The sequence below is a fragment of the Armigeres subalbatus genome, chromosome 1 (genome assembly GCF_024139115.2).
Source record: "Armigeres subalbatus isolate Guangzhou_Male chromosome 1, GZ_Asu_2, whole genome shotgun sequence".
Taxonomy (NCBI): domain Eukaryota; kingdom Metazoa; phylum Arthropoda; class Insecta; order Diptera; family Culicidae; genus Armigeres; species Armigeres subalbatus.
In genome coordinates this window covers 297,357,224-297,370,873 of record NC_085139.1, presented here as the reverse complement: position 1 = coordinate 297,370,873, position 13,650 = coordinate 297,357,224, and the positions used below count along the sequence as shown (strand labels likewise).

The window sequence follows — 13,650 nt, the reverse complement described above, 5'->3', positions numbered from 1 at the left end:
AAATCTCCTATGATGATTTTGACGTCGTGGCTTGGGCAGCTGTCGTACTCACGTTCCAGCTGCGCGTAGAATGCGTCCGTATCATCATCAGTGCTTCTGGAGTGTGGGCTATGGACGTTGATTATGCTGAAGTTGAAGAACCGGCCTTTGATCCTCAAACTGCACATTCTCTCATTGATCGGCCACCACTCGATCATGCGCCCTTGCATATTGCCCAGCACTATTAAAGCTGTTTCCAACTCATGTGTGTTGCCGTAGCTCAGGTAGATGGTATGAATATCTCTAAACGTTCGCACCATTGATCCCTTCCAACACACCTCATGCAGCGCTACGATGCCGAATCCACGATCCTTGAGCACATCGGCGAGTATGCGTGTGCTCCCGATGAAGTTGAGAGATTTGCAGTTCCACGAACCAAGTTTCCAATCGCTAGTCCCTTTTCTTCGCAGTGGTTTTCGCCAATTGTTCCGGTCCGTACTCTCTTGTTGATTATTCGTTGCGTGAGTATTTTTTAAAGCCTGGCTTGCAGGGCCTGACACCAAATTCTCCAAATTTCCTTAGGGTGAATCGCGTTGGAGCCCAATTTCAAATCTACATAGCACTTTTGAGGGCACATAACTTGAAAAGTAAACGACAGACAAAAGCAAAAAGTAGTTTTTCACTTTTGCTCACTTGCAGCATACATGAAAAAATGGTTTCCAGATGTGCTAACCGCCTAAATATTCACATTTGTGCGAGCAAAAACGCGAGGTGAGAGATAGCACGGCCATTGTGGCTGCCATTTTGGACGCCGCCGTAACTCACCTTAGGACAATTTCTCCTTATTTCCGGTGGACCATGGTGCACAGTTTCACTTAGAGTCTCTAGCTGGTACTCGGACGACGATCAGCCGCCCCTAGCAAGGAGAACAGACGCTCAGTAAGATTTGCATCTCCGGAGAGGAGCAAACCTCTCCTTCCCTGTCAACAAACGACCATAATAGTTCCCACCGGGGTTGGTTACCCGATCTTCCCTAAGGTTGCTCGTATCCCGTCCAGCGCTATGAGGAGGTAGGGATAGGGACTGCTGGGTAAGACGGTAAGGAACGCGAGGTGGGGTCTATTTTAATCCTTCAGGTACGCGAAGAACCAATGATAAGATTTACCCATTTCCCTAGCCACCCAGCTTTGAAAACTTGAATCAATTCTGGATTTAGGACACAAACTTTTAATTTTGATCAAAATAGACTAAAATAGTGACTTTTTATGAGAAAAAGTTACCTTAGTGACTTTAGCATTAGGATTAGCATTAGCATCAGCATTTAGCAGTTCGCACAAATTCGTAGGTGGTACAAGCCAAGACTATTGTATGAGAGTAGCATCACTTTCATCCGTTACCACAGATATTGATTTGGGACTAATCACTAACTCTTAGATGGAAGCAATGTACTCTCCAATAGTCGAGATCTGTCCTGGCCACGTCCTTGCGAATGCTGAGGAAGGGGAGGGATGGTTTGTTGGACACCTACTTAAGAAAGATGCAGAGAACTCTACGACCTCTCATAGGTGTCACGGGAGGTTTTGGGATTGTGTGGGAGGTTATAACAGTAGGAATCGTTTTGGTATAACGTGAAACACAGAAATAACTAAGATAGAAATACAAAGTAGGAAAGGGAAAGAAAAAGTTACCTTAGTGACTTTAGCTCAAAAATTTTTTGCATAGGCTTTTTAGTGACTTACTCGAAAAAGTGACCCGCTACTAGGCCTGGGGTTCGAGTAACTGGGCAAATCTCAAATTTCTTCTTGAAACTGCTTATTTTTTATCTTCTTTGCTCTAATTGCAATGATCTCGTTCAATTTTTTATACATATACCATTTTCCTAACTGGGATCAGCCATTCCTACACAGAAAAAACAAACATTGTTCTAATAATTATTTTGCCTTTTTGATTTAAAAAGCGTTTGATTTTGTTTGAAATAAAAGTAGAATTGATTAACGCAAAAATTATGCTTTAGCATTGAAAGTGTTTCGAAACCATTCATGTTGCATAAATAAAAGTTTTTCCTTTTAACGCAAACATTGTAAAACTGTTGAACCATCCATTTAGAATTATTCTTCTTTTTTTGCCAGTGTCAGTTACTTGCGTGATTTCTTGCTGACGGATTGAGCCGACCTTTCGTCAACCGTAAATAAATTGGACTTCTGGAATAAAGTTTGTCTGCTGACACCGCCAACAACAAGGTAATTATAAATATGTACTGCATCTTGATTTATTCGCGTCTTTGCCGATATAATATACATATGTTAAATACGAACGTTTTCTTTTCTAGGTTCTACGATCACCGATCATCGGGTTCAAAAATGCTTCATGAAAGAGTGCGTTTTAATGAGAAACAGTATATACTTTTTTCCGGTGTGGTGATAGCGATTAAGTTAAAAATAAATAAAATAAATTAAAGTCGAACAAGTATTTAAATGTACTGAAAAAGCTTAAAAAGAAGTACAAGGCACTTATTATAAATCTTTGCATATCACAAATTCTTTAACATGTGATGTAAGCAAGCTTTGAAAGCTCAGTGCATATTGCTGGCAATTCGCCAAAAAGTAGGCAATTATATTGCACCTAATGAACGTGAAGGCATTTATGGTAAAATATGGCAACAAGGTATGAATGGCACGAATGGAGTGTTAACCCATCACTACCGGACCATGTCTCATATGTCTATAGATATGAGTAAAATGGTAGAAACAATTTGAATTTTTGGCCGATGTGTTTAGGCGCATCAACGGTGAGACCTGCAGCTGGGCGGAGACTACCGTAGCGTAGTGCCCATTCCTGGACCAGGACCTACAGGAGTAGGTCCGAGCAGCGGTGGACCTATAGGAATAGGTCCGTGTTCCCGGTGGCAGTAGTAGGCAGCGGGTAAGCGGGTGGCACCGCCCCTGCTGGTCGAAATGCCGCCGGAGGAAGCAGTTCCCGATGACAATCAAGTCAGAGAGCGAGTAGAACTGCTCTCTACTTTGATTGTCGTTCGGAGGTAGCGGCAATCGCTCCGATTAGGAGCGGTGGTTGAATCGGTCACGACATCCGGTAAAAGAGATATCGCCTAGTTTTAGGTCTAGTTCCCCAAGAGGACTTCCCTGGGACAGCCTAGCTCCCGTCATTTATGCCGCAAAATTCGTCGACTGCCATCACATAGACACGCCAGGTAGGTCATATATATTTTAAACAGCGTATAAAAAGTACCAATTCCTATCACCAAATGAAACAGTAGACCGGTGTGCTACTATTCCACAAAACGGTTCCCTGAATTACGTGGTGGCACCTTAGTTGGTTTAAATTAGGACACACCTTGGTTCAAATCATGAAATTTAAATAAGTTTTTTATTTGTATTTACAGATAAACTGCATGACCAGACTGACCAGCAATAATTCATGCTACAATGTCAAGATGACGACGATATGCACCCTTGTGGGCGTTGCTGCACCAGAAGCTCGCCGGATTTAACCAAAGATTGTAGTGTGACATCTCCGATAACCCATGTTAAATAAAAGAAATATAATGTTTAAGTATTAAAAGAAAAACTGAACTATACAATTGATTGAATTAGAAAAGGAAAAGATGAGTAGATGGTAAAGGAAGGGGGTTTCTATTTCGGGGAATTCGAAGTTTCATTTCTGAATAAAAATATTCTATACTCTAGTTTTCCATAATGTGACTATTTTGATTTGACAGATGTAAAGTTTTATTTTGAATGTCCGAACTTTTGATTTCAGGGCAGCATGCGCATTTTTAAGCATGGGTGTAACAAAAGTTTTCATACTTTTATTTTGAACAGAAGCAACTCTCTACGAAAAAGAACCAACGCAACTTTTTATTTTAACCAACGATTTTCTTAATTTTATTATTGGTTTTTCTTTCTGTGTATTGTTTCGGGAATCACCCCAGAGCGAGTGCCGGGCATTCAGATCCCCAGCCACGATGAATTCCTGTCTCCAGCGGGCCAGCCTTTGAATGTCATACATCAACAGAACGTTGCTATCATATTTTGGACTCGAATTTGCGTTGGTTTGTTATTGAGACTGTTTGGTTCTTTTGGTTTCAGACGAATACTGTCAACTAGCTTCGTACATGACCGATCACATCGCACGAGTTGACGAGTGTGTGATTTTAGCTGTTGGAGTTGGCTCAGCGGATTTGAAGATAACAGTTTCAAGACCCATAACGAAAGTTCAGGCAGTTGGCACACTACGTCATCCCTAGTAACAACGATATTATTATTATTTATTCAGACTAAGGCCGAAGTGGCCTGTGCGGTATATAAGTCTTCTCCATTCGGCTCGGTCCATGGCTACACGTCGCCAACCACGCAGTCTACGGAGGGTCCGCAAGTCATCTTCCACCTGATCGATCCACCTTGCCCGCTGCGCACCTCGCCTTCTTGTTCCCGTCGGATCGTTATCGAGAACCATTTTCCCCGGATTACTGTCCAACATTCTGGCTACGTGCTCGGCCCACCGCAGTCTTCCGACTTTCGCGGTGTGAACGATGGTTGGTTCTCCCAACAGCTGATGCAACTCGTGGTTCATTCGGCTCCTCCACGTACCGGCCGTCATCTGCACCCCACCATAGATGGTACGCAGCACTTTCCTTTCGAAGACTCCAAGTGCGCGTTGGTCCTCCGCGAGCATCGTGCAGGTCTCGTGTCCGTAGAGGACTACCGGTCTGATGAGCGTTTTGTAGATAGTCAGTTTGGTACGGCGGCGAACTATATACGATCGGAGCGTCTTGCGGAGTCCAAAGTACGTACGATTTGCAGCCACTATGCGTCTCCGAATTTCTCTGCTGGTGTCATTTTCGGCAGTCACCAGTGAGCCCGAGTACACAAATTCTTCTACCACCTCGATTTCGTCACCACCGATGCAAACTCGCGGTGGGTGGCTCACATTGTCTTCTCTTAAACCTCTTCCTATCATGTACTTCGTCTTCGACGTGTTGATGGCAAGTCCGATCCGCTTAGCTTCCCTCTTCAGTCTGATGTAGGCTTCCTCCATCTTCTCAAAGTTTCGTGCCATAATATCTATGTCGTCGGCGAAGCCAAATAGCTGGACGGACTTATTGAAAATTGTACCATTCGTGTTAATCCCTGCTCTTCGTATTACCCCTTCCAAAGCGATGTTGAATAGCAGACACGAAAGACCATCACCTTGCCGTAACCCTCTGCGGGTTTCGAAGGGACTCGAGAATGCCCCTGAAACTCGAACTACGCACATCACCCGATCCATCGTCGCTTTGATCAACCGTGTCAGTTTATCCGGAAATCCGTGCATTAGCTGCCATAGCTGGTCCCGATCGATTGTATCATATGCGGCTTTGAAGTCGATGAATAGGGTAATTCGCCAAATGTTGAACGGCTAATTTCTTCGCCTATTGTTGAACGCAAGTGCATTTCTTATGGGCATTCAACAATAGGCAAGAATTTTAGCCGTTCAACATTTGGCGGTTTCCCCTAGATGGTGTGTGGGCACGTTGTATTCGCGGCATTTCTGCAGTACTTGGCGAATGGCGAACACCTGGTCCGTGGTGGAGCGTTCGCCCATAAAACCCGCCTGGTACTGCCCCACGAACTCCCTTGCAGTTGGTGCTAGTCGACGGCCTACCTTGTAGGCGGCGTTCAGCAATGTGATTGCGCGGTAGTTGCTACAATCCAGCTTATCGCTCTTTTTGTAGATGGGACACACGACACCTTCCATCCACTCCTGCGGCAAAACTTCCTCCTCCCAAATCTTGGTAATGACCCAGTGCAGCGCTCTAGCCAGTGCCTCACCTCCGTGTTTAAATAGCTCTCCTGGTAGTTGGTCAACCCCAGGGGCTTTGTTGTTCTTCAGCCGGCCTATCTCCTCCTGGATTTCCTGGAGATTCGGAGCCGGTAAGATTATGTCCTGCGCGCGTTCTCCCAGGTCCATCACCATACCGCCATCTTCGTCTGCCACATCGCCATCGAAGTCTCTAAGATCGTTTTAAAAGTTCCTCGGGATCAGGTATCCGAGTAGCTATGGAACGAGTTTTCAATACCGTAGAAAGACATGTAAGCGTGCTCAGCAGCTGTCCACCGTCTGATTCCTGGGTGACGCTTCATAAAGCCATTGGGTCTTCTCAGGGCAACGAAAGCAGTTTTGTTTTTCAGTATGATACAGATTGGGGCGTGGTGTTAAGCTACTAGTGACACCAAAGAGGTTCCGAGCTCCTGCCTCTCAAATATGTCGTGTGGCAACTTTTCATAATGTCCACGAACCCGTAGAAAGGCACAATTTCTTGTTTTAATTAAAATGTTATTTCAAGGATGTCGGATATCGGACTACAATATAAAGCTTGATGAAATCAAGTATTTTTTTACCTTAAATAAAGAAAAATGTTTAAAGTAGTACTCATTTAAATTTTTATTTTTCCGTAATATAAGCCCAGAAATGTTGTTAAATTTATATTACTTTAAAAATATATATACTGCTTATCTTACCTCTAAAGTGCAGACACATCTACTGGCGACTTCTTACTCTTACAATAAGGAAACATAACATTATGACTTTGCGTTTTATCTCTCGTCCTATTGATGATGAGATTTAGGTACATTTTCATTCAATCGGTTGTGTTTGGTGATTGTTTAACATAAACGGTACGAAACAAATTATTCAACAAATACAATTTGGAACAAGTTGGAGTCAATGGCAATAGAATACCTACCGGTTAATGCGAAGGGAGCTTAGCGACGAGAGCCAAATTACTTCCGGGTCCCCGTCTTGGGCCCTTTTCACCACCATCGTCCACCGAAAAAAAGCGCTCGCTCCACTAGTCTGAAAGAACAGGTTTCAAATCACAGAGAAAGCGGCATGAGAGCAACGTGTTTCAAATGAGGAAGCAAATCGGAGGACGAACCAAACCCGACGATCCCCGGATGGAATGAGTGTCTTTTTTTGTTTCGAGTTTTCAAGTTAGGACGTTCTCATTCCACCACTCCGTCGTGTTTAGGCTCGACCTCTTCGTTGTCGGACAACGGCGACCACGAAAAAATTGGTTCGATACATTCTTTAAGAGGGGACCATAACAAGAAAGGGCAAGAGACAAGCTGCCTGAACTGTGGGGCTCCGAAATATGGAAGATCCTCTGATGATTTGGCTGCTGTAAGTGTGATTAAGAAATGATTAAATACGATGGCCTTCTTCTTTGGGTTGCGATCATCTCCCACCTTTTGTTTGAAGCGCGCCAAAATGCAGTTGTTACGCTGACGTCGTAAATCTCCTCTCACTGCTCTCTGTGCTCGCCAGCTGAAATTGCAACACACACATTAACTAATAACGTGATTTTTCATGTCTCAAATAGGGGTGGTCTTATGCTTTTATTCTATTCGTCATTACTCCAACTTGTTTGATCTCTTTTGTGTGGGTATTCTCTTATTGGGCAAATCTATTGAGATGCAAATGTGTTATCTACAGGAGGGTAAGTAATTCAATTGAAGGTTCTAACGGATCTGTAGGAAACATGAACGTAAACTAGTCAGACCTGTCCTGGACCCTAGATAGCACATTCTTATAACAACGTGTACGAGATTGTGTCTTATAATACTAATGCATAGAAATATTAAATGATACCGACATTCTACTTTAACCTGCTGTTCATCGTTCCTCTGCTTCCTCGAGCCACGCCCGCTGGGAGCTTAGCGCACAGGAAGCGCAAAACTCCACTGAGACGCGTCCGCCCGGAACGATGTGAACGCAAACTCCCGCTGCGGGACCTGATTCCAACGAGCTGTGATTACTGGGTTCGAAATAGTTATGCTCTGTGGTAATTACTTGTTCTCTGCTGCTACAACTGGTTTGCTCCCCACTGGCCATCGTCGACAGCAACTCTTCCACGTCGGGCAATCGACTGAACTCATCCTCGAACGGTAACACTTCTTGGTCCGACGACATTGCCATACCTAGATCTGGGAGGAAAAATTCGGATTCAATCAGAAAGCTGGACAAAAACGGATCCTCCTCCGAGTAGACAGTACCGTGTGGGTTGAACTTGTCCTCTTCGTCTGTCATCATCGAGTGGGGCGACGATCCTATTCCTTCGTCACTGCTACCTCGCATCCTCTGTGGTTTTACGTCGTTGTGCTGCGTCACATAACTCAATCCGGAAGAGGTCATCGACAATCCCGTCCTCTGCACTGATTTTAGAACAGCCATTATTCCAGTTTTGTTGGCAATCACACTCTTCAAATAGTTCCTTTCCCTGGTCAACTGATCCACCAACTTGGATTTCTTTTTTAAAGCCTTCCGAATCTTTGCATTTGATTCCTTCAGTTCATCAACTTCCTTTTCCAAACTTTCGACATGCTCCTTCTTCCTGCGGCGGTTCTCCCGTGCCAACAATGCATTCCGATTCGATATCTTGGGGTTCGGCCGCCTGGTCGGATTTCGCTGCATTTTTTCACCGTCTTTTGCAGGTGGCGCTACGCCACCACGTCGCCGCCTTCCGACCACAGAAATCTCATCATCCTCACCACTTTCTCGTTCCGAAATCGATTCCGTTTCGCTTCCGCTGCTGAAGCCCACAAATTCTTCCTCGCACTCGGCATCACACTCGTACTCGGTGGAATTACGCAGTTTTTTGGAGAAAATTCTATTCAGCGATGAAGCCATTTTCTGTCGACGTTTGCTAAACGTTTTCACTTTGTCCAGTGGCCAGCCGTTGACGATGCCAAAAGAAGCAGTCAGGAAATGATGTGTCAATTTCTTGGGATGTTTTTACGTGACGAGGAATGTACTTACTTTCGGGAAACTAAAAACACTTAATTTTGCGAGGAAAATGCGTTTCTTTTCGTAAAAATTGTATTTTACACTAGCAGAAAAAAAGGATGACTCAACGCAACGCAGAGAAAGTTTCAGATCGTTTGATTTTTTTCCTTGTGCTCGAGCGCGATGTTTTCGGTGTTTTTTGTTTTGACGACACCAAGGCGTGTAGAAAAAGGTCTTCTTTAATTAGAGATGCAAACAGATTTTTACACGACGCATATGAGTCGAACTAGGGATCCTACATTCAGAGATATGCGAAAGCGGCCATCTTGAGCCAATCGAGCATTGAGAGCTATCAGAATCTGAGCCAAATGAACATTGTTATTGTTGCGGATTGAAAGGTATTGCGATTGTAATGAAAAAGATTTTACGAAAAGTTTTGTTGAATAAACAATTTGTTTTATATTGGCAAGTTGAAGTAGTCTAGTTTATGCCTGATACTTTGTTCATTTGTATTGCACTTTTATTTTAGTGATAATGCATTGTTGGACAATAGATAACGAAATCTGAAAATGCCATTATACGTAAAGTCATTTTCGAGCTCCAACATTTTGCGCCACGGCAAGTGCTGGCAGCGTTTGTTTACGAAAGTAACAGCGTTGCTAAATCGTCTGGAAAAGCATTCGCACATCTCTTAATATAGGATCCCTAGGGCGAACACAAAATGAACTCCCCCAAGAAATTATAACGTTTGAGCGGGTCGCATAATGAACGCAAAATGAACTTTTGTTCGAGAAGACGATCCGCTCAAATGTCAAAATCCATCGAGTGAGTGAATTTGATGAACTCCTGCACAGGTCTATGCTGCGTCATCGCAGACTTCAACTTCATCGCATATGGCCGGGTCCATATGCGATGAAGTTGAAGTCTGCGATGACGCAGCATAAGGTTTTACATCAAATAAACATAACCTCAAAAACTTAATCGAATGAACTCAATTTGACATTTATCGGTGGTAGGTTCATGAGGTTCATCCTATCTCCCACAGCAAGCGGATGAACCTTTGTTTATATACAAACCACCGATACCTGTCAAATATGGAAGAAATTCACCAGGACGCAACCGTGGCTACATACGTGTGACGTCACACTGTGAAACCATATTGTGTTCGACCCTATACACTCAGAAATAGATCAAAACTCTATTTAATATTGCCATCAGGTTGCAGTGGAATCCCGAATAAAGGCTACCTTACACCTCGGGAAAATTTTCCGCCGGATTTTGAACCCCGTGCATTTTAAATGGGGCCGGGATTTTGATTTTCCGTGTCCGAATTCCAAAAACATCGCATATGCAAAAATGCATGGGGAAAAATTTCGTGGACCAAATTCTTGAGGTGTGAGGCTACCTTAAAAAAGTACAATAGAATTACAATATAAATTATTGTAACAATACGATAAATTTAATTGTAATTACAATAAACTCTATTGTTGCTCACACTAGAATAACCATTAAAAATATTGTTTTCCACCATAAATCCTATTGTGAATGGCAGTTTTACAGTAGAAAATAGGGGTTGTTAGTTACCGTAACAATAAAAAAATCGTTTTTTTCTTGAACAATTTTTTTCTATTAAAATAGAATTTATTATAATTCTATTGTCAACATTTTTCTGTCAATAGATTTTATTGTACGTCTATTGGAACAACAATAAGGCGATTAAATTGGTACAATAGAAAAACAATACAAATGAATGTTCATCGATAAAATGTATTGTAATTTTATGATATTTTATGATATTTTAATGTAATTCTATTGTCGTTTCTATTCGGGATGTCAAAATAAAAGATATTTTAGTTACTAGATAAATATTGTCGCTGTCCGGAACATCTTTTGCTGGCGAGGATAGGGGAGCTAAATGTCAAAGAAGGAAAATCCATACGATTTGACAGGTATGTACCACACATGTTTCGGACAGCAGAACAAAGGGAACCGAAGCGACAATCTTTATCTAGTAACTAAAATATCTTTTGTCAAAATGCATGGTATTGCATGATTTTCTCAAAATTGCACGCGGCGAACCCTTACACTGAAAATATCAGACACGCTCACATAACATTCTTTCTAATGTGATTCGAACGTGTTTCATCAATAGGCATTTTCACTACCCATCCACGTTAAAATCGCAAGAAATTAATTTGAATTGATACCACCTGAAAATCCATCGCATTGTAACGTGTTTTGAAGATGATTATGCACAGTAATTATAAGTGCCGAAAACAGTATGGTGCTCAGAGAAAATATCTGCTGAATGTAGGTGAACTCGGAAATTGCAGGCGTCTAAATTCTTGTTTTAATTAAAATCGATTTGATCTTAATAGCTGCTGTTCGTAATGTTTTATATATAAAAAGGTAAGTCTAAGTGTGGGTTTTATGCAACATTTGATTAAACATTTACTCCAAAATATTTCAGAAGAACTTCGGAATCTGGAATGATTGGACTGCTCCGTGTATTTCTAAATACTCCTACAGTTTATGCAGACTTCTAAAAGCTACAAAAGCTGGGCGCATTCCCAATTATGAAATCTTGACTACGTCTGGTAGATTCAAGAAGATTAACGCGGAAACTTAAAAGTAGATTCCTATCCTGATGGTTCACCAAGCATCATTGTTTTCCCATAATAATAAATGCATTATAAAAATGAGCATAGTTAGATGTGTTTTATTGGTAATTACATATATTTAAATTATTATTTTTATTTCAAAAATTATAAAGAAAACAAATCTGACAATTTTCGCCAAAATTTCCATGCAATTTAACGTGTTTTTCATGTCCACTAATGATGTAATTCCGTTATATCGAACGTTCTCTATTTTGACATATGAGACTGGATTTACACGTTATTTTTGCATGCTACTCAAGTAGTGAAAATTCACGTGTGGAACCAGTAGCATGTGCGTGTAGATTGTTTTCAGTGTATGGGTCAAACACAATTGATACGTTTGCGTGCATTTTGACAGTTTTCCTATGGGATTTCCCATGGCGTTAAAAGGACGCATGTGTGTATCGAAAAAAAGCGGTAACGCAGCGTCGCCGCACCGATGCACACCTGCGTTTTTTCAACGCCACGTGCACGCAGCGTTGAAAAAACGCTACGTGGGCATCGGCCCTAAAGGTAGCCTCACACCTCGGGAATTCGGTCCGTGGATTTTTCCCATGCATTTCTACCTATGCGATGTTTTAGGGATTTGGGCACGGAAAATCCTAATCCCGGCCCCATTTAAAATGCACGGGGTAAAAATCCGGCGGAAAATTTTCCCGAGGTGTAAGGCAGCCTTAAGGTTATTTACACCTCGGGAATTTTCGCCGGATTTTGAACCCGTGCATTTTAAATCGGGCCGGGATTTTGCTTTTCCGTGTCCGAATTCCAACACCATCGCACATGCAAAAATGCATGAGGAAAAACTCCGTTGACCAAATTTCCGGGAATTCGATCCGCGGATTTATTCCCCATGCATTTTTGCATATGCGATGTTTTCGGAATTTGAACACAAAAAAATCAAAATTCCGGCCCCATTTAAAATGCACGGGGACCAAAATCCGGTGGAAAATTTTCCCGAGGTGTAAGAGCAAGATTACCGGTGGTGAGTTTAAGCCGTTTGGCAGCGCAGTATCGTTACTTGACACTTTACCGGTCGCTACTAAACGCGCTGCTATAACAGTAGCGCGACTGACAGGTGACCAAATTTGGTAGCGCGATAAGAGCGCTGCTATTTGATGAACTGTCAACTGTCAAACGTCACCGGTAGGGAATACAGCAATCAAATTGAGAGCCGAAAATAGTGACCGAAACGGAAACGAGTGACGAATGCGGGTGAATAAAATGCTCGCGACCGATAATGATGCTCTAAAGCAGCCTTTACACAAAGATGGCCATAAGCAACAAGATAACCGAGTTCAAAACTTTTCATACATCTCACCGGAGACTGAAAGTCAATGAAAGTGCTTCCATCTGTTGCACAAAAATTCAACTGCCGTAATCTGAAAAAGTGACGTATATGCCATTTTCAAAAAAATGGTGTTAACGAGTACTACTCATCGAGCTCTTTAACAGAAAAATGGAAAACATGCATGTTGTAAAATGGCTGTTACGTCACTTTTCCAGATTACGACAGTCAAGCATTAATACTATTTTTGAAGGTTTTTGTTTATCGTATATCGCGAATGTAAATATAATAAAAAAGCACAAACGTCAGCTACACGGCAACACCATCTGTGTTTTTTGTTTCTGCAACGAGATTGATTCGTGACTTCTGTTTAGACATATTTTTCTGATAGCCTCTTACTTTTTTCTTTAATACTCTGTTCTCCTCCTCCACAATAACACTACACGGCACACTCTGATTTTTTCTGGTGCTACACTGCCTGTTTCAGTGCAAGAAAATTGCTACACTGGTGTAGCACGAAAATCAAAAACGAACATTTTCGGTGCAAAAGTGTAGCACGAGAGTAGCTACACCGCAAAAACGAAAACGGCATTAGTTTCAGTGTATATTCCATGTATTTGAACTTCTCACATCTCTTAAGAAGCTCTTTCTCGTGCGGCTCTCTCTCCTGTCCTGTCAACGGATTTCAAAAACCAAGAAAACAACAACAAAAAATCAGAAGTTTTCTGACGAGAAAAGTTTTCACCAAATTTCCACGAGAAAAAATTGCAATTATTGTAAGTGTGGAGAAAATTTTAGTGTCCTTGACGCGAACAAATGGAAGGCGATAGATTTTTAATGGCAGCGGGTGTAACCGCTGCCGTTGTCGTTGGTGCGTTTGTTTTTTGGGGCCCTTCTGGTGAGTAGCAGAGCAAGCAAAAATCAATAAGCAGAAACTGATAAGAA

The 13,650-nt window shown here is 42.1% G+C and overlaps 2 protein-coding genes across 13 annotated transcripts in view; one reads left to right on the top strand and one right to left on the bottom strand.

The window, feature by feature from the left end:
* Nucleotides 1-6,395: 6,395 nt before the first annotated feature.
* On the bottom strand, nt 6,396-8,938 carry LOC134207773 (uncharacterized). Of its 11 annotated transcripts, none has more exons than XM_062683658.1 (6): nt 8,794-8,937; nt 8,031-8,693; nt 7,631-7,961; nt 7,224-7,302; nt 6,722-7,156; nt 6,396-6,584 (listed from the first exon to the last, which is right to left on the bottom strand). In XM_062683658.1, coding segments are annotated over exons 1-3 (975 nt in total). In that variant the 5' UTR covers nt 8,795-8,937; the 3' UTR covers nt 6,396-6,584; nt 6,722-7,156; nt 7,224-7,302; nt 7,631-7,650. The 11 variants fall into 11 exon arrangements, with proteins under 11 accessions (XP_062539642.1, XP_062539646.1, XP_062539651.1 ...); XM_062683662.1 differs by having other exon boundaries at nt 6,722-7,153; XM_062683667.1 differs by having other exon boundaries at nt 7,828-7,961.
* Nucleotides 8,939-13,372: 4,434 nt separating this feature from the next.
* LOC134207778 (ubiquitin carboxyl-terminal hydrolase 30 homolog) overlaps nt 13,373-13,650 on the top strand; it is a 173,571-nt gene continuing 173,293 nt past the window's right edge. For both annotated transcript variants that reach the window (XM_062683677.1, XM_062683676.1), the window contains exon 1: nt 13,373-13,603. In XM_062683677.1, coding sequence (XP_062539661.1) covers nt 13,522-13,603 — 82 coding nt within the window. In that variant the 5' untranslated portion in view covers nt 13,373-13,521. The remainder of the gene's footprint in view (nt 13,604-13,650) is intronic.